Source organism: Ovis aries, chromosome 13 (assembly GCF_016772045.2).
Source record: "Ovis aries strain OAR_USU_Benz2616 breed Rambouillet chromosome 13, ARS-UI_Ramb_v3.0, whole genome shotgun sequence".
NCBI lineage: Eukaryota > Metazoa > Chordata > Mammalia > Artiodactyla > Bovidae > Ovis > Ovis aries.
The window spans coordinates 78701403-78728848 of record NC_056066.1 but is presented as its reverse complement, the minus strand read 5'-3'; the positions used below and the strand labels follow the sequence as shown (position 1 = coordinate 78728848).

Genomic DNA, 27446 nt, shown 5'->3' with positions numbered 1-27446 from the left:
ACTGGACCACCGGGGAAGTCCCTCTGGTATCTCCTTAAAAGTTGGAAGAGCTGGCAACAGTGGGCGCATGTGTTCCCAAGTGGTAACATGGTAACAATGCCGCGGTGTGTCTGTGTCTGTGTTTAAAGGGAGACTCTGGTTTATTAGCCCCACCCGCCCTCCCCCTCTCCAGCCCCCTGGGCATTCCATGTACCCATTGCTCTAAGACCACGATTCTCTCCTGGTGTTATATTCCCAAAGTAGTACACTTTGAACTTTCTGCCCTTTCTTTCTTTTCTCCTGCTGTGCCGTGGGCCTTGCAGGATCTTAGTTCCCTGAGCAAGGAGGGAACCCAGCATCCCAACAGTGAGAGCACTTCGTCCTAACCCCTGGACTTCCAGGGGCCCTGGAGTCCCTCTGCCACATCAGACTGAAGATTCTATTTATTGGGTTCATGTCCTCTTTATACACTAGATTTGTATCCGATTTCGTTATGGTAAATACAGGCCAAACAAACAATACCTGAACCCTCCCCCCCCCCAATGTCACTATTATGAGATTTAAACCTTTCTTTCAAATTCAGAACACCCCATTAGACCCCCAAATTTCATTTCTACTTTTACCATTTTCCTTGGCGAGGGCTGCTGTCTGTCCCCACGTGCCTTTTGCACAGCAGCTTATGCTTTTAACTCTCTCCTTCATGCGGAAGGTGCACCCAAACACTCGTAGACAAAGCTGCAAGTGACGCACTGCGCTCCCTGTGCTTTCACAGGCTCCTTCTTTCGAGATTTCCCTGGTGGCTCAGACGGGAAAGAATCTGCCTGCAATGCAGGAGAGCCAGTTGGATCCCTGGGTCAGAAGATCCCCTGGAGAAGGGAATGGGCTACAGTGCATGGGGCTGCAAAGAGTCGGATACGACTGAGTGACCAACAGTATTCTTTCATGAGGTGACAGAGCCCTGATTCCCTGACTATTTGCGGTACCGCCGCTCACCGACCCCGCCCAGACGTGGGTCTGGAACTGGACAGGGCCACGGAGAGTGGGCTTTGAGGCCTCGACTGCCATTAGCGGGAAGGGGAGGCTCCCTTCCAGGTGGGTAGTTAATGGCAGGAGGTATGCTAGAGTTGCTGCAGAACATTTTTGTCACCACAAAGGGGTCATTTGCCTGAGAAAAAATAACGAACAGGAAAGCAAAGCCAGAAACAGAGATTCTAATAAGACATCTATATGCCAATAAAAATTAATTTAAAAAGAAAAAAATGGAGATTCTAGCCTGTGTTGTAAAATATAGCAGCCACTCGCTCCATTTATTTTTAATTATATAAATTAATTAAAACTACACAGAGTTAAGGGCTTCCCAGGTGGCAGTAGTTGTGAAGAACTCGGCTGCCAATGCAGGAGACTTCGAGACATGGGTTTGATCCCTGGGCCAGGAAGATCCCCTGGGGGACGGCATAGCAACCCACTCCAGCGTTCTTGCCTGGAGAATCCCGAGGACAGAGGAGCCTGGCGGGTTGCAGTCCTCGAGGGGAGTCGGACACGACTGAGCAGCTAACAAGCACGCACGTCGTTAAACATGAAGTTTCTCGGCTGCACCAGCCACACCTCGGACACCCGTGGCTTAGTGGCTCCCGTTTGGATCAAGCAAATACAGGCCATTCCCCTGACTGTACTAGGTTCTCCCAGCCGCACTTTTAATATAGTATCTGTGCTGAAGTTCTAGCCTTGACTGTTCAGCTCTGTGAACCAATCAGCCTTTTTTTTCTTTTTTTTTTTTTAAGTGAAGCAATTGGACCTGGGTTTACGGTTTTCACAACCAGAAGACTCCAAAGGCGGGAGTCTCCAGTTAGCTCTCTGGAGAACATGACCGCAGGATTCCAGTTTCACTGGGGTGGTTTCTTTCCACTCAGGTCAGTGCCAGAAAAAATAATCACTGGGTCCACAAAAGTACTTGAAACAAATGGCACTCAGGAACATCCATGCCATTCCACCATTTTTCTATTGTTTCCCCAATCAGAAAACAAGTAAGGACGTGGATTGAATGGATCTAAGTCCCCGTGGGTGTTTATCAGCCTAAGAGTAATTAGAATAATGGAAACACACAAGAAGAGAAGTTTTGAAAGTGTTTTAACGTCAACAATATTGAAATCAAATGACATGATGTGCCTCCTGACATGGTAATATGAGGATATATCACCGCAATCATAGTATTCTTGCCAAATACTTGAATCTAATTATGAGGAAACAGACAAACCCGAATTGAGGGACAGTCTACAAAACAATTTGTCTCCACTTTTTAAAAAACGTCAGAAAGCTGAGCAACTGTTTCAGACTAAAGGAGACCAGAGATGTGACGTGTGAAGGCAACGCCTGGTTGCGGGTTAGATGCTGGATGGAGGGGGGAGTTTTCTGTAGAGGACGTTATGGGGGCAACCGTTGAGATTCTAGTACGGCTTCTGTGTAATCCATAGGACTGTCTCAGTTAGATCTTTTGAAATTGATAACCAAACTGTGATTGTATAAAGGAATGCATTAGAGAACGCCCTTGTTCTCTCATGCTTGTCTTCAGGGGCTCAGGGGCTGTGATCTCTACAACCAGTTCTCAGATGTTTCAGGAAAAACAGAGATAAAACAAATGTGGTATGATCTGGGTGAAGGGTATAGGCTGTACTTTTCACGCAGCTCTGTTCTACGTTTGAAATTATTTCAAAATAGGAAAGCAAGCAAGCAATGCAGTGCTTTTTTCCCCACCTGGAAAAAAATAGACCAGTATTTTCCATGGCAAATTTCTTAACTGGAAAACAAAGTGCTTCACAAGTACTTTTCAAAGCCATTATACTACAGTATCTTTAATACGGAGACTCACATTACACTTAACCTACACACTTAGTTTGTGCCTGCTGTCCTGTCCCGGCATAATTAATAGCAAATCCGTTCACTCTCAAAAATGTCCCAATGACAATTATAGTCACTCTTATTTTCAGCCTCTTTTTTTTTGTAACAAAGTGTCATATGAGTAAGTATGCTTTGTGGAAAAAAAGAACTTTAGCATTTTTTAAAAAATGAATGAATTTACATATTATTTGTATAATGGGAAAAAATTATCTTTACTAATAATGTCTTAAATAACTTTGCTATCCATCCGTGGGGATTACAGCAAACTAGACAATTATAATGAACTAGAAAAAAAGATTTCCTATTACACGGAGAACTGAGAACTTTTTAAAATGGGAAAGCACCTAAATATAGCTTGTAAATAAAATACAAACTCTTAACATTAATTTATAAGATACACAGCAAATGTTGTAAAGCAACTAGATGAATACATTAGCTTCTAAATGTCAAGACTTTCCACGTCTTCTAAGGTGCTCCCCAATCTGTTGAGAGCTCAGCTACCGAAGTCACTGACACACACACACATAACTCTTCAAGTTTGGTCACCCATAACTAAACATTTCATCAGTCTAAAAGATGGGAAAATCAGAGCAAATGCTATCACTAGTTGCTGCTAACCATTAATTCACGCACCTTAAGGCAAACAACCAGGAATGGGTTGGCTTTTCCTTGTACATTTTTTTCTTGGTCTACACCAATGGATGGTGTGTAGGGGTCTAGGTACACGGTGGATTTTTACTTAGCAGATTTGCTGTTTTTAAACTGGGGGAAGGAATTGCTTGTCATCCCGCATGCTGCCTGGCAGAGAAGTTAGTGCAGAGATCAAGTTAGCCAATTACAGGCTAATTCAGAATTAGAAATGGCTCAGGAAGAGGGTGTATTTTATTTCGGGCCTTTTACGATGTTTAGTATAAGTTGAATCCAATCCATATAGGCAATACCTATACCTAGGGTGGTGATAAGAAGTATAACTAAGTGAATTTGAATTTGGAAGAGAAACTGTCACTTTAGAAACAACTTTTGTCTAATTTCAAATAATCAAATATCTAAGTGATAATTCTGGATGGGTATCATGTGTAACCTCTTACATTCTCCGAATTTAACCACATTTTAAATGCCCTAACCCTAAGCTGGGCCGTCAGCAGTTAAAGTGAGGAGTCCTAATCACCGAAATTCTAGGTGTTGAGTTTTTAAAAGTTAAGAAAGCTAGGATCTTGTTATAAAGTAGCAATTTCCTCCCTTTTCATTTTAGCAATCTTCTCCCTTTTCATTTTCTATTTTGGGTGCTTGCTAAATACTTGTTGGGTGACTTTTCACGTATTTTTGCAAACAAGAAGGCAGCCTTTATACAAGTCTATCTTTATTTGTAAAAAATAATATACAACTAAAGCTAATTTGATTTTTAAAATCAAAGTTCATTTAGTGATAATGTACATTTTATAATAAAATTGTAGTAAAATACTGACATTTGATAGTTTAAACAAAGTATCATTCATGTAAAAATCATGTTGCATGTAAAATTTAATTAGAAAATTCATAGTTCACAAAAGTACATATATTTTGTTGATAGCTCATGAGGACATTATCATAAACTTACTTAAGATACAGAACAAAATTCACAGTTAGCTTGACATTTAGTACTATAAAATTTTAAGGTGAATCCACTGATATTTTGTTAATAAGGTACACTTCAAACAATTCAGACTACCAATGAATTGACATTTTATTGTATAACCAAGATCTATTGGTTTTACAATATGTCTAGTAATCAATTACTTCACCAATAATTTAAGTGACAGATCCAGTTGAAAAGACCACTGACATATACTTCTGGCAGGACAATTAAAATAAAAAGCACTAGCAGCTTTGATTTCCATTTTCATGAATACATACAAGACAGATCTGTATTTTTACAGTTAAAAGTTGTTCAAAAAGTCAAGCCCTGAAGTATTTCTTCCCCTAAGAGAACAGTTCTGATGTTAAAACTTTGTTAAAACAAAAAAGAGAGAGAGAAAAAGAGAGGTAGTATGTGAAAGTATTTTTACTTAAAATGTTGAACCCCTGCACCGCTTGTAATATAAATGAAATGTAACCTCTACTTACTAACATTTTGCCATTCAAGAGTTAAATTGGTAAAACTCAACAGAATGTTAAACCTGGAATGCCATTAAAAAATAGTGGTTAAATAAGTGGAAGAATTTCTATGAATTCAACAAAAAGTACACTGTGTTACATAACATTGTGCAGTTAATAGTTTAGTGATAATATGTTTGGTGGTACAATGTGAACAAAATACGCTGAAGTATTCTGAGTCAAGTGATCTTCATTTAATCACCTTCTCTTCATATACTTTTACCACAGAGAGAAAATATCCTTCAAAACGGAGTCATTCGATTCTTCATTGTTTTAATAGCACACAATTGTTATAAGGTATCCATTCTAGCCCTACCATAAAATTAATCAATAAATAACTCTGAGAGCAACGTCATCGGTAAGCCACAGGGAGCTCATGTGGTTCCTACTCTTCTTAGCCTTTATATACAAGCTACGGTAGTGCCTGCGCATCTCATACAACGAAACCAGGCAAGGAACAAAGTCAGCAGCCTCACTCTTACCTTGTTCTAAGTGGATGCATCAGAAAGTAATAAATAGCCTCCTAACATTAATCGAGACACACTCTACCTGTCAAAGGTGAATACTACATGCTTTCCATAACGTGAAGGCAGTGTTCCTACAAACCTCACCAAGGAAAACCCAAAACGTTCATATAAAAAGTGCACAAGGATGTCCTGTGTATAAAAATCTCTCAGTCTGGGTGTGTTTTTTCTAAATGAGAATCATTCACACTACTCAAACACACTGAAAGGGTATAAAGGCAGACCAACAAAATACACAAACTTAAGAAAGGGATGATTTCCCACGAGAGTCGGAATGAGGACAAGGCATGGGCCAGCCGCCCACATCAGCAGGGGCGATGGAACTGCCGTTCACAACACTTAAGGGATGCCTGAATGGAATGAGTCTGTAAATGTGGAAGTTACAGGAGGGCCAAACGCAGATCTGAAGGACTGCTAGGAGTTTCTTAATTCAGGAACACTGCTTCAGTGCTTTCTAAGTCGAAGCAGCCCCTAAAAAACAGTTGGTTTGATTTCTTAGAAATGGGGGGGGGGGGGGAAGCATTTACAAAAACTGTTACAATTAGCAACAGAGGAACAACATTTAAAAAGTCAAAATAAAATAGGGGGCATATAGGAGCCAAGGTCCCCAAAGTACTGAATTGATAGATTTCTTCACATTAGAAATTAAAAAATATAGTTAAGGGAAAAATTAACCAGGCTCTGCACAGCAGGTTAAATATGCAACCACTTCAAACGGAAACGATCTAGTCCTTAGGGTGTTTAGTTCTGGGAAACGTGCTCCGACATCCAGTGCTCTATAGGCAAAACAGCAGAAGCACATCATTTCAGTAGCAAAGGCCCCTTTGTTTTAGACTTGAATTTACCTTTAACCCACCGAAGTTTATATGAATTATCAAACTACTATTTCAATAACATTTTAAGCTTGCGAGAGATATATATTTTTTTCATGCCTATCCCAGATCACTTGTTCAGAGGTATATAACGCTTGCAACTAGCCAAATTTACAAAGAGTCTCCGCGGCATCCTCCTTCAGAAGACATTCAAGCCGTGACGGTCTCATAGTGTGATGACTGTCCCGTCTTCCTCTAAGAGTTTCTGGTCTGGAGCACGCGTTTCGAACTCCGTGTGGGCGCCACCTGCTACCGGTGGTAAGCTCACTTCGTTGGCAGGGATGAAACCGTTCTGCCCAGATTCGAAACTGAGCTCTACCTGCGAGAGCGACTGCAGGCTCTCGGCGCTGGGCGCCGCCCTGGGGATCTGCCGCGGCTCCCCGCTGTCCTCGATGACGATGTCCTCCTCCTCGTCGCTGTCGTCCTCCCCCGGCTCCAGGCTGGGCTCCGGCGGCGGCGCGCAGCTGGGGAGGCTGGTGTCGGTCGACTGGCCGGAGCTGCCCGAAGTCCGGCTGTTGCGGACGACGTTGTTCCTCTGGTTGGCCGGCCGCACCGTGATGATGAGGTTGCGGCTGTTGGCGATCATCATGTCGGTGACTTGGTCAAGGCTCTTCCCGGAGACTTCGATGCCGTTCACCTCCAGGACTTCGTCATTGACAGCCAGCAGCCCCGTGCTCTGAGCCAGGCCCCCCGGCACGAGTCTGGAGATGAAGATGCCCGGGACCTTCTCCAGGCCGTGCGGGGTCACCCGGACGCTGGCCCCGTCCCGGATGTAGAAGCCCAGCGGTTTCTCTGTGCCGTACTTGTAGAGACGCACCCGGCGGTGCGTTTCCGGGAGAATGTCCACGTCGATGATGGAAGACACAGGTCGGAAGTCCTGGGGCAGGCTGATGACGATGTGCGGCTTTTTTCTGTGGTTGTCGGGCCGCAGCACGTTGGTTAGAACATTCTTCTTCTTGATTAGTGTGTCTGTACCAAAGGCACTGTAGTCTGCTTCTTCTGTTCAAACAAATAAAATAAAATAATTATAGGAATGCTATGAAAATACACGTTTATCTATGGTGGAATCTGTACAGAAAGGGCAACTCCAAACATATTTGGTACAGAAACAAAACTCGTTAAATATTAGCCCGTTTCTATCAGATAAAAAACGGAGAGCAGTAGGAAGACATGCTGTGCCAGGAAAAACCACTAGGGGGCCCTCTCAAGTATTCCTCGTGAAATAACCCAAAGTTGAGGTTAGATTTTATGAAGCTCAAGGATTTTATGAAACATTAAATACGGCACATGAAATTCTGATAAGCCTCACACACACGTTCTCACACCATTTATAACAAGTTATCTGCACTGTATTTTCCCTACATTTGTTCAAAACCCTCCAATTTGCATGTTTATATTTGACTTAATGACATGGAATTGGACACTTCTGAAGCTCAAATACCTGTTTTAGAGGTTGGGCAGACCTTACAGGCAGATCTCTTTTTATGGTGCCTCACAGATAATTCTTTTTTTTTAAACAAACTGAAGGTCTGTGGCAACCCTGCGTCGAGCAAGTCTCTGAACGCCATTTTTCAACAGCACTTGTTCATTTTGGTCTCTGGGTCACAGCTGGTTCACTCTTGCGGTATTTCAAACTTGTGATTGTTGATGTCACTATCACAAAAAGATGATGACTCACTGTGGGCTCAGGTTACATTTTTTTTCTTTTAAGCTAAAAGGTATTTTAAAATGAAGTGTTTTTTTTAGACATAATGCACTTATTTGTGCCAACATTCACGTGACTCACTCTATTGAGATAATCGCTTTACTGAACCCACAATATATCCAAGGTCCGCCTGTAATTTAGTGTAATGGATAACACACATAAAATCACAATGAAATGAAACGAACGTGTATCAAACACAGAATTCTGGTCTTCTGCAAGTACACTCTCCCTCAGTTTTCTGGGCAAGTTCGTAATCTTTAATTTTCCCACTTTTCACAGAGGCTGAGCTGAGACAGACACAACAGGTAGGGGGAGGGTTCTGGCAAAGCTGAGCGCACCTGCCCCGTTAACCGAGTGGCTTCTCTTGCTCCAGGCAGCTTCTCTTCAAGGACTGTGGGAATCTGTGTGGCCAGTCCAGCTTGTCAGAGAGTCTTGTATTTTTAGGTTTAAAAAAATCTTCCCATTTTAAAATGCTGCACCCAATTAAATAACTACAATAACCTGTTTAAGCAAAGTAACACCTGGGAGTGGGGAGTGACTTATTCTTCAAGTCAGCTACTGATTATTTCTGATGTCAAATAGGGAGAACAGGGCATTAAAACGTGATCTTACATCGCACAGTGGGAGGTCGACAGCCTACAAGCCACACACCTCATCAGAGGATGAGGCAACAGCATTAACAGCAGTCACAGAAGGTGAAACCACGTTTCAAAAATAGAGTGAGGATGAACTAAAAAGAATCTCCAAGGATTAAAAACATTCATAAGAATTTAAAAAGACAAAAGTACCCCCACCACCCCAAGAACTAAAGTCCTAGTCTCAACCAACACTACAGAGCGACAGGAACGCCACCAGCCTGTGTCTGCAACACAGCTTCCACCTCCAGTTTCTTGTCCCCTTATTGACTCTCAGCCTCCTTATTGATGACTACATTAGCTTCACTTCATAGGAAGTTAAGGGTACAAACAGGAGTAAAAGTTGGAGAAGACTCTTGAGAGTCCCTTGGACTGCAAGGAGATTTAACCAGTCCATCCTAAAGGAAATCATTCCTGAATATTCATTGGAAGGACTGATGCTGAAGCTGAAAGTCCAATACTTTGGCCACCTGATTCGAAGAGCTGACTCATTTGAAAAGACCCTGATGCTGGGAAAGACTGAAGGCAGGAGGAGAAGGGGATGACAGAGGATGAGATGGTTAGATGGCATCACCGACGATGGACATGAGTTTGAGTAAACTCCGGGAGTTGGTGATGGACAGGGAGGCCTGGCGTGCTGCAGTCCATGGGATCGCAAAGAGTCGGACACGACTGAGCGACTGAACTGAAGGGTACAAAATACGTTACAGGCAGAAGACTGGCCCAGTTTTCTTACTAGACCAGCAGTGCGCATGTCCACGTCATTCAGGGAATGCTAAGTGAACACTGTGTGTCAGAGCCTGGAGAACTTCAGCGATGTTTCCTCAGGGTGCCTGCACACTCCTCAGAAGCTAGTTTCAGAGAAATGTACAAGACCAGGGGTACCTAATTTGGGGGCACTTTGACCACCCAGGGATAATTTTGCTTCACTTATGGAGAAAGTATTTACACTGTGTTCTTACAAAGACAGAAATGTATTTATAATTTGGCTTGGGAAATAAATTCACTGACAAAAACAATCTTTGGGGCAAAATGTGGCCAAAAATCTTTCAACAATCTTCTCCTGTATTCATTCAGAACTGTATGTGTCATTTTATAATCAATTAAGAAAGCTCACACAATTTTTACGTGGGAAATTTTGGACAATACAGAGAACAAAACCAAGTTGCCTACATACCTACTCATGGGAAACCTGACCAAGAGACCCTCCCCCAATCTGCATGATTTGGCATAGCCTCCAGACTCTGTTTGAATGCTCTCTGCTAAATTCTCAAAAGCAATATGCTCCAGTACAAAGGCACCTTTGTTCCCCCATCTAGCTAATCAGTTTCCAGCCACTGGGAAAAGAAATATTTGGCGGAAAGCCAGGGTGCAGGGTGTCGGTTTAAAGTGTAAAGGTGAACGCACACAGGGCCCAGAGCTGCTGCTCCACCTGAGCACGTCTGTCACAGCACAAAACTCGGAATGGGGCCGAGGGTTGGAAACCTGGCTCACGGCAACCTTTCACTTGCATAAACCCAGGCTGACGCAACAGCGCGTGATACCGGCTCGTGCAGCAACGCCTCACCTATCCCGAGCCTGACAAGCTCAGCTCACCAAGATGGATGAGGACCTCCACCTGGAATGCCGCCGAACAGCCAGGCTGGATGTCTCACTTCCTTACACACAGAAAGCTCCTGTTGCTTTAGTCACCGAGAGGGAGCCCTGTAGGCCCTCCCTCTGAGCCTCTTATTATTTAAACATTAATCCCCAAACCCCTGGTTACCTCATTCCTCAGCTCAAAGTCATGAATCAGGACTGAGGGTCCACTAGTGAGTGGCAGGCACAGACACAAAAATAGAAGCCTACAGCGAATATGAAGCAAACCTCACGACGAACAAAGTATTTCTACAAATCCCAGAAACGTCCCTGCACAGTTAACAAAACAGCGACCGTTCCTGGGAGAGTCATCAAGAAAGTTTAAGACCACGATCTGTTTCAGGTTCTGCTGGAAGACATGGAAGAATTAAATAGTTTGGGGAACTCCTCTAGTCAAGGGGTGGACAACCTTTTTCCTGTAAAGAGTTGTACCATAAATATTTCAGGGTCCTGTAAGTCACACGATCTCTGTTGTAAAAGCAGCTGCAGGCAATACAGAAGGGAGTGAGCATGGGTGTTTCCATGAAAACTGTTACAAGACAGCCAGCGACCCCAAGTTTGCCAACGTTTGTTCTCATCCAAAATGGTTAAAATGAAATAGATGTGGCAGCTTTTTAAAAGGATTAAACATCACTCAAAGCAGTATTCAAGTTCTGCAGATCCCTTCAGTTTCTAATATAAGAAAAATCAACCACCAGCTACTTAAGCAGCACCTACTGCTGTGTGGCCAAGCCTTGCGCTCTGTGCCACAGATCCAACACAAACTGCGCGGAGGCACTCGGCTTTCCAGGTGTTCACAGACTAACAGAGACGGCAATTGACTGAGAACCGGAAACCATTATGATTACAGAGGTGCCAAGAGCTGTGAAGTACCCTGGGTTGAGGGAGCCTGTCAGTGGGTGTACAAGGGCACTGCCAGCCTTGCTCAGGGAAGTGAAGCTTATGCTGAGACTGGAAAAGAAACAGCAGCTCACCGGGTAGGAGGGAGGGGAGCAGGGAGGAGCTAGAGCCAAGTCAGCAGACAGGGCCCTGCAGACAGACACTGGCCCCCAGGGGAAGTGGGGAGGGTTCCGGACTTCAGCCTAAGGCCAAAGGGAAGAAACCCCAAGGATTTTCTGGCTGCGAGCTGGAGAAGGGACCTGCGGGGCAAGGTAGGAGGCTACTGCGGGCGATTCAGGATAGCGCCTGGCCTGGAGCAGAGGCAATGGGGATGGGGAGATAAGCCTGAAAAATAATTAGAGCGCAGTTTCAATAGGCTTGGTGACGGGCTGATTGAAAAAAAAAAAAAAGGACGTGTCAAAGGAGCCGGGTTTCTGACAGAAGCAACTGGTGTCGACTGTGAGAGGTTTCTCTGCAGTTTCTTTTTATTTCACTTAATTTTATTTCTTTTGTTAAACTATTTTTTTTTACAACTATTAAAATGTATTTTCCTTAGGTCCCTGGTGGCTCAGAGGTTAAAGCATCTGCCTGCAATGCGGGAGACCTGGGTTCGATCTCTGGGTTGGGAAGAGTCCCCTGGAGAAGGAAATGGCAACCCACTCCAGTATTCTTGCCTGGAGAATCCCATGGACGGAAGAGCCTGGTGGGCTGCAGTCCACAGGGTCGCAAAGAGCCGGACACAACTGAGCAACTTCACTTTACTAGGCCATTTCTGAATTAAACCCAACTCATTAAAAGATAACCTTAAAACACATCTCCCAAGTCACATCTACTACACGGCAGAGTTCTAAGAGATGGCTGAAGGGCCACCCGGTTCCAGGTATCTGGGCCATAAGGCCGTGTCATAAGACAGACGAGGCTTAAAGCAAGACCAGAAGTGTCCCCAACATGCTCCTTTGACAAAACCTGCAGTACACGTGTTTGTCTGATGGCATACAAAAACAGTCGGCGGCAATGTGGCAAGAAGCTGTGGTGTAGGTATCCTGATCAGATCTGGCGAGGAGTCCACGCGTGTCAGTGGGATTCAGACCTGGCTGATCATCAGGATGAGCTTTGGAAAAAACACACATTTCCCTGGCCATCCTCTAAACCTACAGGGATGACCTGAGTACTTTTACTGGTTTTTTTTGCTGGAATACAGTTGTTTTTCTTTTAAAGGTGTAACCTTTAAATATTGTCTAAGATTGTTTTCCATACAACAACCACCTGTACAAGAGAAGGAAAACTCTTTTTCCCTCAAATAAATAAGGAAATTCTAAACTCCAACAGGGCGAAGGGGGAGGGCAAAAGACCTGGGAATCCTCTCTGAAAATAACTTTTAAGATATCAAGTTTTTCTGTTTTGATCCTTGCTTCTACGATAACAGCCCTAGAAACAGTGCCTAGGGTTTTCCCCTCTAACGATAGATGGCTGTAAAACACAAAACTTTTCAAGATACGCAATAATGTGGCCTCCAAAATCACGCTATGAAGTTCAAAGAAACCTTACTTGATACAGTGTACCAGATTTTAACAGGTCACATGGTTTCAAATTTTAAAATTGTTTTTCTGTCTGTCTTTTTGTGCCATATCAAGTGCAACCCACTGCCCTGCTGATTCCTAAACTGGAGCCGCAGACCAGAAAAACAGAAAACGTTATCATTAAGCAATAAAAAGTAACTATACTTAATATCATGTTTTATATTAGTTTCCTGAATTTAATGTTCATTAAAGATTACGTAGAATCAGCGTTCTACTCAAGCATCTGTCCAGCTTTGTTTAAAAGAAAAAAAATATCGCCACGAACTGCAGGGCACTGCATAACTCTGTAAGACCACAAACACGTTAACGCTGCCTAAGTCAGGTGATTCCAGGTCTCCAGGGGGCAATCTGGTAAACGTGGGGCGGTGGGGGCCCTAGCTGGGGTGGTCGGAAGAGGCCCCTCTGAGACAGCCACCCGCACTGAGGCCTGAGGGCAAGCAGGCAGCCTCGGGCTGAGCTGCAGGAAAAGCGTCCCTTATGGAGGAACAGCACGTGCATGCCCGGAGGTGGCGGCAAGCGCACCCAGGCTGGTTGGCATTGGGGGGGCGGCGGAAACCCAGCCAGCGGGGCTGTCGTGGTTCTGGAGAGGAGGACGGGGAAGGGGAGGATGAGGATCTGTGGGCCCAGATCAGGAAGGTTCTTGCTCTGCGCGCGATGGCAGCCACTGGAAGGTTTTAAGCGGGAATGAATTGACTGACTGACTTTGCATTTTTTGCTTAAGTCATACTTGTATTAAAAACAAAAATCGGCTGCTGAACACACCACCTTTTTCTAAATCAAATTCTAAGCTATGAATCCTACTGGACACCTACCTCTGCTGCACAGAAAACTTTCTCTTCACTGTGTTTACTTCCAAAGTCCCTTTTTGAAGAAGGGACTAGCAGAAGATAACCACCCTTCAAAGAGGTTGGGATAAATCCTATGAGTGTTACAATGCCAGTAACATAAACATGTGATCTATAATCCACAGCCTATAATCTTTTTAACAAAGGGGATAATCCAACAAGTTTGTCAGATGGCAGTAGTTTAAAAATAGTCATTCTACATTTAAATACACTTCCAAATAGCAACTAAATTTGTAATGAAAATTACAACTGCTAACAAGGAAGGCCCTTTATTCAACAATAATGGCTTAAATTATTCTGTTTAAACTGACGAGTCCACTCACGTCTTGTCTTCACTGGCGTCCTCTTCTCCAACATTCTATGCATAGCTTTCTAATAACTAGCCCTGGTCTTCGTCTCTGCTAGCTTTTCTGTATACTCCCAAAAATTTCAACTATCGCTTTCTGCAGACTTTCAACTCTTTGCCCACCATTTCTGATTTTGTGCATGACAAGGCTGAAACTCACCAGCCAGATAAGCTTTTTTTCTGGCCTAAGAGGAAACCAGTTTTCCTTCTGACTCAATCTCTCTTCCAAACTGTGCCTGTTTTATGGCCCTGTCCCAGCAATCAGGCTCGAGTCCAACAAGCTATCTTCTGCTGGACGACTCCTCAGCTCTCTGACATCTGGTGAGGAGCGTGGTGCCTCTCAAGTCCTCCCCTTTATCTACCTCACCTCGTCTCCTGCTGGGATGGAAGCGGGCAGCGTCTCTCAGCTGCCTGCTACTCACTCAGATTCATCCTCAACAGCCCACGAGTCTTCCGGAATAACATCCTAGCTGTACCAGGCTCCTGTCACTTACTGAGGAAACCCGTCTCAGGGGTCTCTGGGAAAACGAATTTGTGTGATTCTAACTATTTCGTAAATAGTCAGGTGGTACAGACCTAAGTTACCCTACCTACCCTCGGAGGTCTCTTTTGTTGGTGGACTTGAGTTCCTCCAAACCCAGAAGCAAAGATACACAATCAGTGGAATTTCAGAGCCCTGGGAGTGGTCCAAAGCTTATCAACTGGTTTGAAATAAAGTTTCGCCTTCAAGGGTAATCTCAGCCCACTCTCTGACTGCTCGCTGGGTTGGTTTACAAGCACAGTCAGGCTTTAATCATCCCACCAGTGCTGGGCTGGAGTCTGTCATGCTGCCTTTCCAAACCTCCTCATTTTCCAAAGACAAAGGAAGCAGAAGCATGCATGGCACCCATCTACAGGCAGACACAGAGACACACACGGAAGAGGCCACAAAGGCAAAACAAATCTTTTTAGGGCTTTTAAAAGTCAAAATACGTTGCAGTGCTTGCCATATACAGTGGTTATTTAAAACTTTCTTCTGCAAGACCAATTATCAATGTTTACATTCCTCCAAAATGATGACTTACTAATTTTCAGATAATTAACTAATTGTATTTTCTGTGAGAAACACCTTAGAGGAAAGCCAACAGTTAGAGGAGGCCTAGTACACGCCAAGGCTCTGCACTGAGCTCAGTTAAACCCCCAGCAATGCCATGAGATGGCACGTTCCTCCTGTAGATAAAGACACTGAAACCCGGAAGCACTGAGCTCAGTTAAACCCCCAGCAATGCCATGAGATGGCATGCTCCTCCTGTAGATAAAGACACTGCAACCTGGAAAAGTAAATAGCTTTCCGTCAAGTACCTAGTAAGTAGTAAACACAGTATTTCAAAGTTGTGACTCTTTGTGGCCCCATGAATTGCAGCCCTCCAGGCTCCTCTGTGCATGGGATTTTCCAGGCAAGAATACTGGAGTGGGTTGCCATTTCCTCCTCCAGGGGATCTTCCTGACCCAGGGATCCAACTCATGTCTGTTGCATCGGCAGGCGGGTTCTTTACCACCAGAGTCACCTTATGTACGTATACGTAAGTCGCTCAGTCGTGTCCGACTCTCTGCGACCCCATGGACTGCAGCCTGCCAGGCTCCTCTGTCCATCGGATTTTCCAGGCAAGAATACTGGAGTGGGCTGCCATTTCCTTCTGCAGAGGATCTTCCCAACCCAGGGATCGAACCCAGGTCTCCCGAGTTGTAGGCAGATGCTTTTACCTTCTGAGCCACCAGGGAAGTCGAGAATGTTTCTCTGACTCCAAAGCCACACTCTTCCTACCACATCTTTCTGAATGGACAAAATCACATTCAACGCGAAGATTCAATATATTCCTAATTTCCATTAAGAAAAAGAATCTAAAGGTTTACAAAGTAATCACAACTTTCTAAAGTGCACTTAATTAAGTGTAAAGATGTTAATAAACCAATAATATCACAGATGTCTTAACTCACTTGTTAATTTGCTAATAAGATTCACATAAAATGTCTAATTCCTTAAATTTGTGGCAAACTCTGTATATCCTATCAATGAGGAAAATTAACAACTTCTAATTCTCAAACAACTTCTCTGGATGTTGGTACTTACCCTTTTTCTGTATAAAGATCCTAAGCAGTGGGTTGGCCGTTGAAACAGCTTTGTGATAATTGTCGTCATTATTTATAGGTAGTAAATCGCCATGGATGTCTGCATAGCCTACTAAAACGTCAACATTGGGTATTTTATGAACATGTTGCAGTAATCCATAAAACTCCTCAAACTTTCCAGGTTTTGATCTTTCCAGTGAAAACCGGCGAAATTCAGCTCCAAACTACAAACAAACATATTAATTTTAAAACAGGATCCAATCTTACAAGGCATGACATAGAAAAATTCACAGATACGAGTTTCCTTTAATAAAGAAGACAGTTTCAACCACACAGTCGAAACCTCACTGAAAGTGAAAGTTGCTCAGTCATGTCTGACTCTTTTGCGACCCCATGGACTATACAGTCCATGGAACTCTCCAGGCCAGAATACGGGAGTGGGTAGCCTTTCCCTTCTCCAGGGGATCTTCCCAACCCAAGGATCGAACCAGGTCTCCAGCATTGCAGGCGGATTTGTTACCAGTTGAGCCACCAGGGAAGCCCCTAGAAACCTCATTATCTGGAGATAAAACGGCCTAGGGGAGACACAGAAATGTGCCTGCTCACTGCTGTATCTCTGAAGGGCATCCCCTTCAAGAGATGCAGGTTCGACTTAATCCCCGGGGTACCCAGGCCCCACTGGGGACTGTCCTGCAGAGTGACTCAGCTCAAACAAACCCTGTGTGGAGTCTGGATCCTGACAACAGTCTTCCCTCCTCACTCAGGCCACGGGGTAACAGAGATGAGCCTAAGTCTTTATTTTGACTGTCAGCAAAAAGCATCCAGGTTTCCTCCCCAATCAAAGGAGTAACAGCTTCATAGGAAGTGGCAGGAATTAACTGCAGCACAAGCAAGCAGGACTTTGAACTTCTTGGCAGCAAGGCGCCATATGAATGGAGGCATATTATAGGAGAAATGAGTCTAAAGACAGGAAGTGTCTTCCGTATGTTAATCTTTAAAAAAAGGGCACTTTTATTAATACATTAAATATATGTCGTACAACCGTCCAATTAATGCAAAAGTGTTTATGTGCTTGGCACAGTGCTAGGCCCTAGAGAATGAAAGGCTCGGGCCTGCACCCGAGCTCAGCAATTAGTGGGTAAAGAGAATAATTATATGAGCGGTATTAAGGAACCACACAAACAGGGAGGACGGCACTTCCATCATACCCAGTATTTATCCTCACAATTCTCATACTCACATCTGCTTCCCTACTCTAGAACCCAAATGCCGCATGATTTCGGTGGTTCTTATCTGACACGAAGGACTGGCTTCATCCAGTCCATAACAAACAGGATCTGTGACCTACTATGGAACCAGCACAGCATTTCCTCAAATGTGGAAACCTAAGAAAGATTCATCAGCCTTCCTCAAAAAGTGCCCCAGTCACACACATTTGGGAAATGCTATATAACTATAATCATGCTCTTGGGAATCACTGGGGAGACCAGTTATTAAAGGCGAGGTAAAGCCCTGGCGTTGATTAAAACAGAAAAAATTTTCAAAACAAACTGTGTGCCAAATGCATTTGACCACTGAATTCCTTTTTCCTCTAAGTATCTATTATTGGACAGTAACACTAGCTGTACTACCAACAAGGCCTTAAACATCATGCAGGCAAAGTCCCTACTGGAATTATTTGGTTACAAATGTGTCCGTTCACGTCCCCAAGGGTCCCGTGGGCTCCCTGGATTCACCGCTTTTGTTATGGCAAGTGTATCTGCCTCGCTTATACCCACACTATTTGCTAGTTTTCAATTAAAATGAAAACTCACTGAAACCACCTCTTACTTCTAATAAATTAAAAGTTTCCGAAACACATTCCTCAAACGTAAACACTAACATTTGTCAAGAAAATAAGGTGACTCACACCTAAAGCACTCAAAAAGTTTAGTCACACCTTCACGTTTCAAAGTAAATAAAAACTGAGGAACACCCTTCATATCAGAGTCAGTCTTATGATGTTATCAAAAGTCATAGTTTCTCCTCCATTTTCTTTATTCTGGTATCGCAACATCCCAGTGCATTCTGATTCATCCCCAGGTTTTATTACTTCCCCTGGTGAACGGGAGTAACAGCTAATAATTGAATATTTTAGGGCTGCAATGTTTTTGCTAAAGCTTGTGGATAAAAATTCTTTGCTCGACACTTTTTTTTCCTCTTGCTTAAATGTTATGATAAAAACAATGGGAAATTGTAAGGCTTCACAGTAGATGTGCCCTTTTGCAAAGTTAGCAGAAAAAAAAGAGAAATTGTTATGATTCTTGCAGCACAACAGGATTAAGAGAACTTTTTACCACGTGAAAAAAAATACAAAAATAGAGATAAAATTAAGACTCAATCAACAACTATTCAAACTTTTTTTTAGCCTGGTCTAGTTTGGCCTGGTCATGGGGATGGACACCCATCACCCAGCATTTTTAGGTACAACACTTTAGAAATGTAAACTTGATTTTAGTATTGGTTCCCCATGAATAATAACCAGGAAATGTACAGCTCAATGACTATTCCAGGTCTTTGACATCCAAGACTGCTGAAGGACATCTCCTTGATTATTAATAGCTCTCTCAACTCTATAGATACAGGAAGATAAATGTTACCAGAAAGTTACTGTAAAGAAAAGTCACATGGTAACTGGTATCACAACTTAACTATACTTATATTTGCATGATCCATTACTTTATTTGTAGCATTTTCTCCTTCCATGAGCAAAGACATGACGTTGACAACTTGCTTTTTATGTAGAAGAAAAAGAAATCCTGAAATGTGGATCTGCATACCACAGAGTTGGGGTCACAACCTCTTCCTTATCAACTTTGTAAAAAGCTGTAATATTACCACCAAAGCAGTGAAAATGGACATATTGTTCCACCTATCTGTCCAAATATTGTTTAAATGGTGAAGATGTCAAGTGCTTTTCTTTAACCCCTTAAAAATAAATGTACAGTTAAAACACAAGGTGTCAGAGACGCACTGGAAACTGTACTTCCCCTGTGCCTACTGATCAGCAGCTAGAATGAGTGGGACCCTTGATTCTGTTTAAGAGCTACGGTTTACCAGAAGAGCAGGCCAAATATATAATGGGTAGTGTGGGAAAGATTCACAAACCAGTTGACAGAAGAGAAGCATGGAAAGCCTGAAATTCTAGTCCCTACACGCTCAAGGTTTCCTAATCTGAAAGATAAATTACCATTTGACTGTATTTAATCAGAGCACCTAGAATCCCTACTCATTTTTTTCCTATGATAAAAAGTTAAAGACTTGCTACCAAGATTAGGACCACAAACTGAATTTTAAGATTACGCAATATCGTGTTTTTCTTTCCTTAACCTCAACTCCCACAAACCCAAACTAGATTTATAACAGAAATGCTGTGAGAAGGTTCAACCATTGGCCACAGAACCACTACTACCACTATATGCTAGAGGAAAAACTCGCTATATATTTTGTTATCTTAACTCTTAGTTCAAGCATGTCACTTCAATTTGCCATGGCAATTCCATGGAGGACACAGGAGACAGTGTATTTCTGAACCTGCTATATTTCTGTTCTTATTAAGCAGAAGGGTTTTTGAAATTAGTACCTACTGTGATACCAGTTAAGTTGAAAATGATGTCTTAAAATGTTAAAAATGAATGCAGATCTCAGTTATGGCAACTTACAGGACTTCACTTATCAACTCCAGATAATAAAAACCCTTCTACCCCAGAGAGCCTTCCTTACTCTCCTTCACTGAAAATCACTCCTTGATTTTGCGTTCTCCCTTCTACCACATCCCTGTTATCTTATATTCAGTAAGGTTTCATTATTTTTGAAGTTAATACGCTTTTCCTTTTCTCCTACTCTTCCCTGTGTCTTGATCTTTCCAACTCTTATTTTAAACGTTCAGGGGGCTCAGCTCCGCGTGCTCTCTTTAGTATTCCAGAAGGCCTAAAACTTATCTTGTAAAAAGGGCTTTAAGGTTTTGTCATAAAAAGCAGAGCTTGTTGAAGTCAAAACCTTTCTGAGCCCCTGTCTTCTCCGAGAATCAGACTAGATTATCTAAGTCCCTTCTGGCTCTTCAATTCATGAAATGCTTGCTTGAGAATGTTCTTGGGGCTGCCGATCGTCTTCAAATTCCAGCTCAAAACCTCCCTTAGAAAGCATTCCCTCACTAATCCCGATACACTGTCCTGCTCAGGGAGCCTTGCAATTTAGGAATTCAGAGGATACCCACACGTTGTCATCGGCAGATAGGCATACCGTTGGTCAAGAGGGAAAAAACACTTGACCTGAAAGAGTAGCAGGATGGAATGAGAAGGGCATCCAAACTCAAAACTGCTAAGTGCCACTCACCCGAAAGGTGACAGTGTTCACTTTACAAGATTCAATGCATACCAAAGTTCGTGTTCGAAAAATCCCTACAGGAAGCAAAGGCTAACTTTTACATTTGGGTGACTACGGATGTTTCAAACTCTTTACTCACATGCCAGAAGGCAGAATTCCTCCAAACCTTTCGTACCACGTTGCGCTCGCTCAAATGCCCCCCCATCCTCGGGTATGCCTTGGGCCTGACTCCCATCCTTGAAGGGGAATGATTGCTCACGGAAGGGGATTAAGCGCTCGGTGGGGCTCCTGCCTTACCTGGGGGCGGGAGCGGACACAAGGGCCCCCCGCCGCCAATCCTCGGCAAGTTCATTCCCCACCGTCTCCAGCCCCCAAGTCCCCCCAGCGCGGCCCCGGCGGCCCCATACACCCGGCCAGCCCCTGGGGGCCCCAGGCCCGGTCACTGCGGCCCCCCGCCCCCGGGGGCCCCCAGCTTGCCCGGGCCCGCGCACCTTGCTCTTCACCTCCATGGTGCCCAGGCAGCCGCTGCCCGCCCCGTGCCGGTGGCCGCGGTTCATCCTGAGGCCGGGCCCGCGGCGGCCTCCTCCAGCCGGGCCGCCCCTCGGGGGCGCGCGGGGCGAGTGCGCGGCCGGCGGGCTCGGGACGCGGCGGCGGCGGCGGCGGCGGCCCGGGCTCCTCCTCACAGGCACCTGCAGAGGGGCGGCCGCGGCTCGCGTCTCCGCGCCAGGCCCCGCTCGGCTGGCTCCTCACGCTGCAGGACCGAGGGTCGGACTGGCGGCGCGGCGGGCGGGGACGCGGAGCCCGCCCTCCCGGCCTCGGCGGCGGCCGCGACGGCGGAGGCGGCGGAGGGGGCGGAGCGGCGGGGACACGCGCCGCAGCCTCGCTCTCGGCTGCCGGCCCCGCGCGCGCGCGCGCTCCCTCCCCTCGGGCCGGGCCGCCGCCGCGGCGCGTGCGCGCGCTCACCTGCAGCCTCCGCCGAAGCCTCGGCAGCCCGCGCTCCGCCCCCACCCAATGGGAAGCGCGCACCTGCGCCCGCGGCGCCAACCAATCGGTACCCGCCTCGCGCCGCGCGTGGGCGGGGCCTCCTGCTCGAAAAGCCCGCCTGCCGCCGTTCGATTGGTCCCGCGCGGCGAGGGAGGGGTGGGATCACCTGAAGCCGGGAGGGGCGCTCCGGACCCCGCAGGCGAGCTCCAAAGCGCATGCGCGAGTCCTGGAGTTTCCGCCCAGCGAAGGCCGGCCGGAAGCGCGAGCGCACCTGGAGACGCGCTGGGATGGGTGGGCCTTTAGCGCACGCGCGGGCGCGCGCCTGGTTGCTCTGTACCCGGCTGGAGCTCGCGCTCCGCCGGGGCGTGGGGCACTCTTCCCGGCTAGTTGCTGGGCGCTGCGGGGCTGCAGGCTTTCTGCACCGCCTTCCACTTTGGGATGCTGCAGCCTCCTACAACGCCCCTCCGTCACCCATTTGCGTCTAGTCGTCTGGCTGCAACTCGGATTGCAAAATTCCAGTTTTCCCGCCTCTGTAACAGTAACTGGAGAAAAATCGCAGGGCTCTACTGGCTTAATGTCGTTGGTAGAGACTTTCTGCAGTCCAGTCAGGTCCCGTGGGATCGAGTAGGCGCTGGGAGGGCTGGGAAATGGGCAAAGGCCGGGGATGGATCCTCGAAGGTCCGTACTTCTAGATCGGCCCTCCAGGGATTCCCCGCCCCCCTTGTCTTTTAAATTTATGTTTAACCTTTGAGGATCTTCCTCTCCCTCCAGCCATTTCTGGGCTATTCACTGTGTCCACCAGTGACAGCCGCCAGCTTGTGTTTTGTCTGTCCCTCCTGTGGAATGACCAAGCTATGTTCTTGATAACAGAAGACTGAATCCTTCTCTTTAAATGCTCAGAGCCGAGTTTTTCCTCTCAGGGATCCTTTGCAGCACTGGCAGTGCTGGGGTGGTGAGGAGGAGAGCCCCAGAGCCCCCCACCCACCTGCAGAGGGGCTCATCACAGAACTGTAGAACTCTCCTGTGAGCTGGACCTGGGCCTGCGGAGGGCAGTTCTAACCTGAAATGGCCAAGAACAGCTGGCTAGGGTGCTGCATTCGGCTAGAGCGCCCTGGGCCTTTCTCGCCCCGTCCCTGCCTTCATCCGTCCTCACACGGGCACCCCTCCTTCCCAGCCCTTTTGTCAAGTTCCAGGTTCCCCATGTATTTTGGAGAAGGACAGCTCTGAAAGGCAGTGACCCCTCTGTTTTGCTCACTGTGACTTCGAGTAGTAGCATCTGCCTGAGTGCTCGCAGGTACTCAGCTCTGTCTCTGCGGGGTGCTGGAGCTGGGGAGGATGGCTTCTCCATATTTACATAGCCCCACCTGAGTTCAAAGGTGGGCTTCTCATCTTCCCCCTCTGAAGGGTGCAGTTCACCAAGTATTTGTGGCAGAATTTAAAATTGTTCTGGCCATTTTGGGTGGAAGTCCAGAGGGAAGGGGCACCATCCCAAGCTGAATCATTGTAAAATCTGCCTTCTCGACCTCCTGTTCAAAAGCACCTGCTGTGTGACTCAGGCTAAACTGGAAATGAAGTGTGGTGCTGTGGTGGGGCAGCATGGCAGTTTGGTCTCAAGACCTCTTAATCCTCTTAAAAATCATGAAGGGCCTCCAGGTATTGTGTTTATGTGTGGATATGTCTTTCAACAGTCATTGTATTAAAATGAAAACTGTTGGGACTTCTCTGGCAGTTCCATGATTAAGACGCTTGGCTTCCACCACAGGGAACGTGGGTTCAATCCTTGGTTGGGGAACTGTTTAATAAGATCCCATATGCTGCACAAGCGTGCATTTAGAAAACAAAGTTAAAACTGAGAAATGTTTAAAACACAGGGTACACAGCACGGGGACTCCCCTGACGGTCCAGTGGCTAAGACTCCAGGTTCCCAATGCAGGGGGTCTGGGTTCAATCTCTGGTCAGGGAACTGGATTCCACGCGCTGCAGTTAAGACCTTGGTGCAGCCAAATAAGTAAATACAAAGAAATACTAAGAAAAATACACAAGCACACATTCCAGCGGTCGTCAGGTAGATGACATCGTCACAGGTCCCATCCCTTCTGGAAAATTCCGTCATATACCTGTGTAACAAGGAAGAGTGAGAAGAGCAAGTGACATTTTAGTGTTGTGAAAATAGTTTTGGCTTTGAGAATCCCCTTGAAAAGGTCTCAGGGACTCCCAGGGACCACTAGGATGTCTGTACACGGCTGTTACCCCCTCTCCCTGGCTGCCAGGACCAGGTGCTGGGCCCCGGCGCTGTGGGAGGGAGTGTTGAGTGGCTGAGTTTTATTACTGTTATCGGTAGTGATTTATCAAGCCCTTTTAAAAAGGAAGTTCGTGGATGCCAACACACCTGCGTGGGCCCTGCATTCCTGGAGGTGTCGTCATGTCCTCTCTGCCCTCCCCCCTGGGGGTGGCACCCCTGTTGGACTTTCCTTTCTGGAAGGAAGCGTCAGGCCCGAGATTTCTGGATCTCCTAAGCGGAATTTGCTCTGAGGCCTGCGTCACACACGCGCCCGGGCTGTGTAAGGAAGGAATGTGGAAAAGAGTTTGATTTTGATAAAGGTGTCATGGAGGAGGGGAGCCCTTTCATTCCGAGAGTGCTGTTCCAGGCACAAGTTTGTTTGCAGGACCTGAAATTCAGCTTATCTCCAGAAGCATGAAGCCCAGAGAAGCAGCAGAAATGGAGAAGGGTTTATATTCCTGTCTCTTTGGTTTGAAGAACTGAACCCTAATCTCATTTCCCGCCACCCCTCCCTCCCTACCCCCAAATCCTCAAGCTAAAGCTGATCAAGACCTACATGGGGAATGAAAAGCTAGTCCCAGACCTGGGAGAATTACTACTCAATGAGCTGGGTAGATAAGCAAGGTGAGTGGATGGCATGAACTCTTTAAATTACAGGTTCACAAAGGCATTATTCAGGAATGGTGACCACACCCGTGTGCTGCCATCTCCCCAGCCCACCTCTGCCGCCTGAAAGAAGCTAGTGAGGGCTCCATTTCTGCTTCAGCCCTCTTTCCAACACTGTCTGTCTTTAATTCTGCAACTTCACATGACTGCTCTGTCTGTTTAAATGTACTTGTGAGGTGGAAAGAGTTTGTAATTTTCCACAATTCATTTTATTGATTTACATCTTGCATAACGGTGCTTTTTCGTTTCCTTCCTCCTCTTAGGAAAAAAAAAATTTTTTTTAAAGGTGACAAGAAGTCACATATAATGGTGGTGAGATTTTTTTCAAGGAGTTTCTCTTGCCAGTTCTTTTTCTCCTTGATTGCTCAAGTGCCAGTTTTGATGGAGCTGGTTAATAATTCTTTGAGAGAGAGGTGAAGTGTACCCTTATGAGTCTTAGACGACTCACCAAAGCATTTTAAGCCCTTTAGCGGAGGTGGAATTAAGTCACGTGATCTGTTTTCTGGTTAATAGCTTATAACTCTCAAAAACCAATGAATTATTTTCCTGTAAGGTAAGAAACAAACTACTCTCTTAGTTAAAACCCGTCTTCGTGGGAGGCAGGCTGTGCCAGGCACAGTGCATGGTCCGTGCCCTCGAGGAGCTTGCTTTCTGACCCTTTCCCTCGGTGGGACTCAGTTTCTTTATCTGTAAATGCAGGCATCAGATGAGATCATCTTCACCATCCCTTCCAGCTTTCAACATTCTGTGGTACCCAGGGGATAATGGAGACTCATCATTATTTCAACATCACCGGGGATGAACTAGAAATGGAAAGGGCAATCTTTCCATCAGGGTCAACAGGCAGGCAGCAGTCGTCAGCTAAAATATTCCACTTCCTGGGAGGTGTTAATGAAGATGATGAAAACTAACATTTATGAGGGTCCACTCTAGGGGCTTCCCCAGTGGCTCAGCTGGTAAAGAATCCGCCTGCAATGCAGGAGACCTGGGTTTGATCTCTGGGTCAGGAAGATGCCCTGGAGAAGGGACTGGCTAGCCACTCCGGTATTCTTGCCTGGAGAATCCCATGGCAGAAGAAGCCTGGCCGGCTACTTCTGCCCAGGGTTAGAACCTGGCCCCTCTGCGTTGGGAGGGTGGAGTCTTAGCCACTGAGCCACCAGGCAAGTCCCTATCTCATTTACTCTGAAGGTGCAGGAAGAGCTTTATACTCGGAGGCACTGAGATCTTAACTTTCCGTAAGTGGTAGCTGTTAATTTCAGCCCTTGCTCTGCCCCTTGCTGGCTGGGTGACCTTGATTCTGTCCATCCCACTTACTCAGAGCCTCGGAGTCTCTCCTTGGATGAGAAACTAAATGTGAAACCGCTCTGCAAACCTCAGGTTTGGTGAGAACTCTAATGGTTATTATTTAACACATACTATTGCCTACCAAAGCCTTTGGTAGAATTTCAAGAAATTCTTAGAAATAAAATATAAATATGGAATAAACCATTCTTTTTGTTTTCACACAAGGAGAAAGAAACAAGAAAACTAGAAGTTTTAGTGGCCGTCTCTTAGAGAGGCCGAGAGGCAGCCTGGAGGAGTCATTAAGGACGTGACTCCCAGACGCCTGCCTTCTGTGCTGCCTCTGCCATTTCCTAGCTGTGTGACCCTGGTCAAGTTCTTGAGCTCTCTGAGCCTCGGTATCCTCACCTGTAAAATGGGAATAAGAGGAGTGTTATTTGCCTTCACTCATGTACGGAGCATTTAGGCTACGACCCAGCACAGAGTAAGGACTCCCTAAGTGTTATCGATTATTCTCCTTACTGCTATCTATTTTTATTACCTACTCTCATAATAGAATTCACTGATGTAATTAAGTATTAAGTCTCAACTGTGTATATAATATGGTCCTTGACATGAGATAAAGAAGAAGAATAACAAAAAGAATGAAGATATGATTTCTACCAGGGGCTTCCCTGGTGGCTCAGACAGTAAAGAATCTGCCTGCAATTCAGGGGACCTGGGTTTGATCCCTGAGTCGAGAAGATCCCCTGAAGGAGGCCGTGGCAACCCACTCAAGTATTCTTGCCTGGAGAATCCCCATGGACAAAGAGGAGCCTGGCGGGCTACTGTCCGTAGGGTCGGAAAGAGTCGGACACAGCTGAGCAGCTAAGCACGTAATTTCTACCATCTAGAACTTCAGAGTTCACATATACATTGGCTCAGCAAGTATCCTTGGACGCCTACTGAGGATCAGGCAAGGAGACAGTAGTAGGAATATGATCGAATTCTTGTCTCCAAGGAACATGCGTCTAGCTGAGATGTCAGACCCTCGGAGAGATCTCTTCTGGAAGTGATGTGTGGAGTAGTTAAGGCAGGGAGGTTTGTTGGAGTTGACATCCTGGAGCTCACATCTGGCTCCATCACTCACCAGCTGTGGAAGAGTCCGCACACACCTCCATCGCCCTAAAGACCACCTCTCTCTGGAGTGAAATAAAGGGAGTGATAATATCTACCTTCTTGAACTAGTAAATATTTATTGAGGGTCTATGACGTGGCAGGCACTTTTCTAGATGGTTAAGGATACGGGAGTAGGAAAGACAGGACACAATCCCCGCCCTCCTGGGGCTGACATTCCAAGGGAGGAGAGACACAGATAGATAGGCAAATTACATACTTAGAAGATAGCATGTTAAGTGATGAGAGCTATGGAGATAGAAAGCAGGGAAAGAGGATGGGGAGGCCTAGGGAGCTTGGAGGTGGGGTGAGGGCTAGAAGGGAAAAGAAAATTCCAAATAGGGTGGCAAGGGGGGCCGTCTGGGACACTGCAGAGGAGAAAGCCATCCTGGGAGCTTCTCGGGCTGGTGGGGGCAGGGTGGCAGGTCGAGGATGGGGGAAGCCTTCCAGGCGGGGGCTCAGCGTGGGCCTGATGATCCGAGGAGATAAAGCTCTCAGTGCCTGGCACACAGCTAGCGCTCAGAAGACACCAGCTGCTATTTTGAGCCATTACTCAGCGCGAAGGCCAGGGTAG

The 27446-nt window shown here is 45.8% G+C and overlaps 1 protein-coding gene and 1 long non-coding RNA gene across 2 annotated transcripts; one reads left to right on the top strand and one right to left on the bottom strand.

The window, feature by feature from the left end:
* Nucleotides 1–4217: 4217 nt before the first annotated feature.
* On the bottom strand, nucleotides 4218–21278 carry PARD6B (par-6 family cell polarity regulator beta). Its single transcript, XM_027977321.3, has 3 exons — nucleotides 20997–21278; nucleotides 16142–16364; nucleotides 4218–7402 (listed from the first exon to the last, which is right to left on the bottom strand). The coding sequence occupies exons 1-3, from the start codon at nucleotides 21060–21062 to the stop codon at nucleotides 6570–6572; spliced, it is 1122 nt and encodes a 373-aa protein (XP_027833122.1). The 5' UTR covers nucleotides 21063–21278; the 3' UTR covers nucleotides 4218–6569.
* Nucleotides 21279–22496: 1218 nt separating this feature from the next.
* Nucleotides 22497–26930, top strand: LOC132657588 (uncharacterized). The gene is made up of 2 exons (XR_009595993.1): nucleotides 22497–24394; nucleotides 25946–26930. It is a non-coding gene; the product is annotated as an uncharacterized LOC132657588 (long non-coding RNA).
* The last annotated feature ends 516 nt before the right edge of the window (nucleotides 26931–27446 follow it).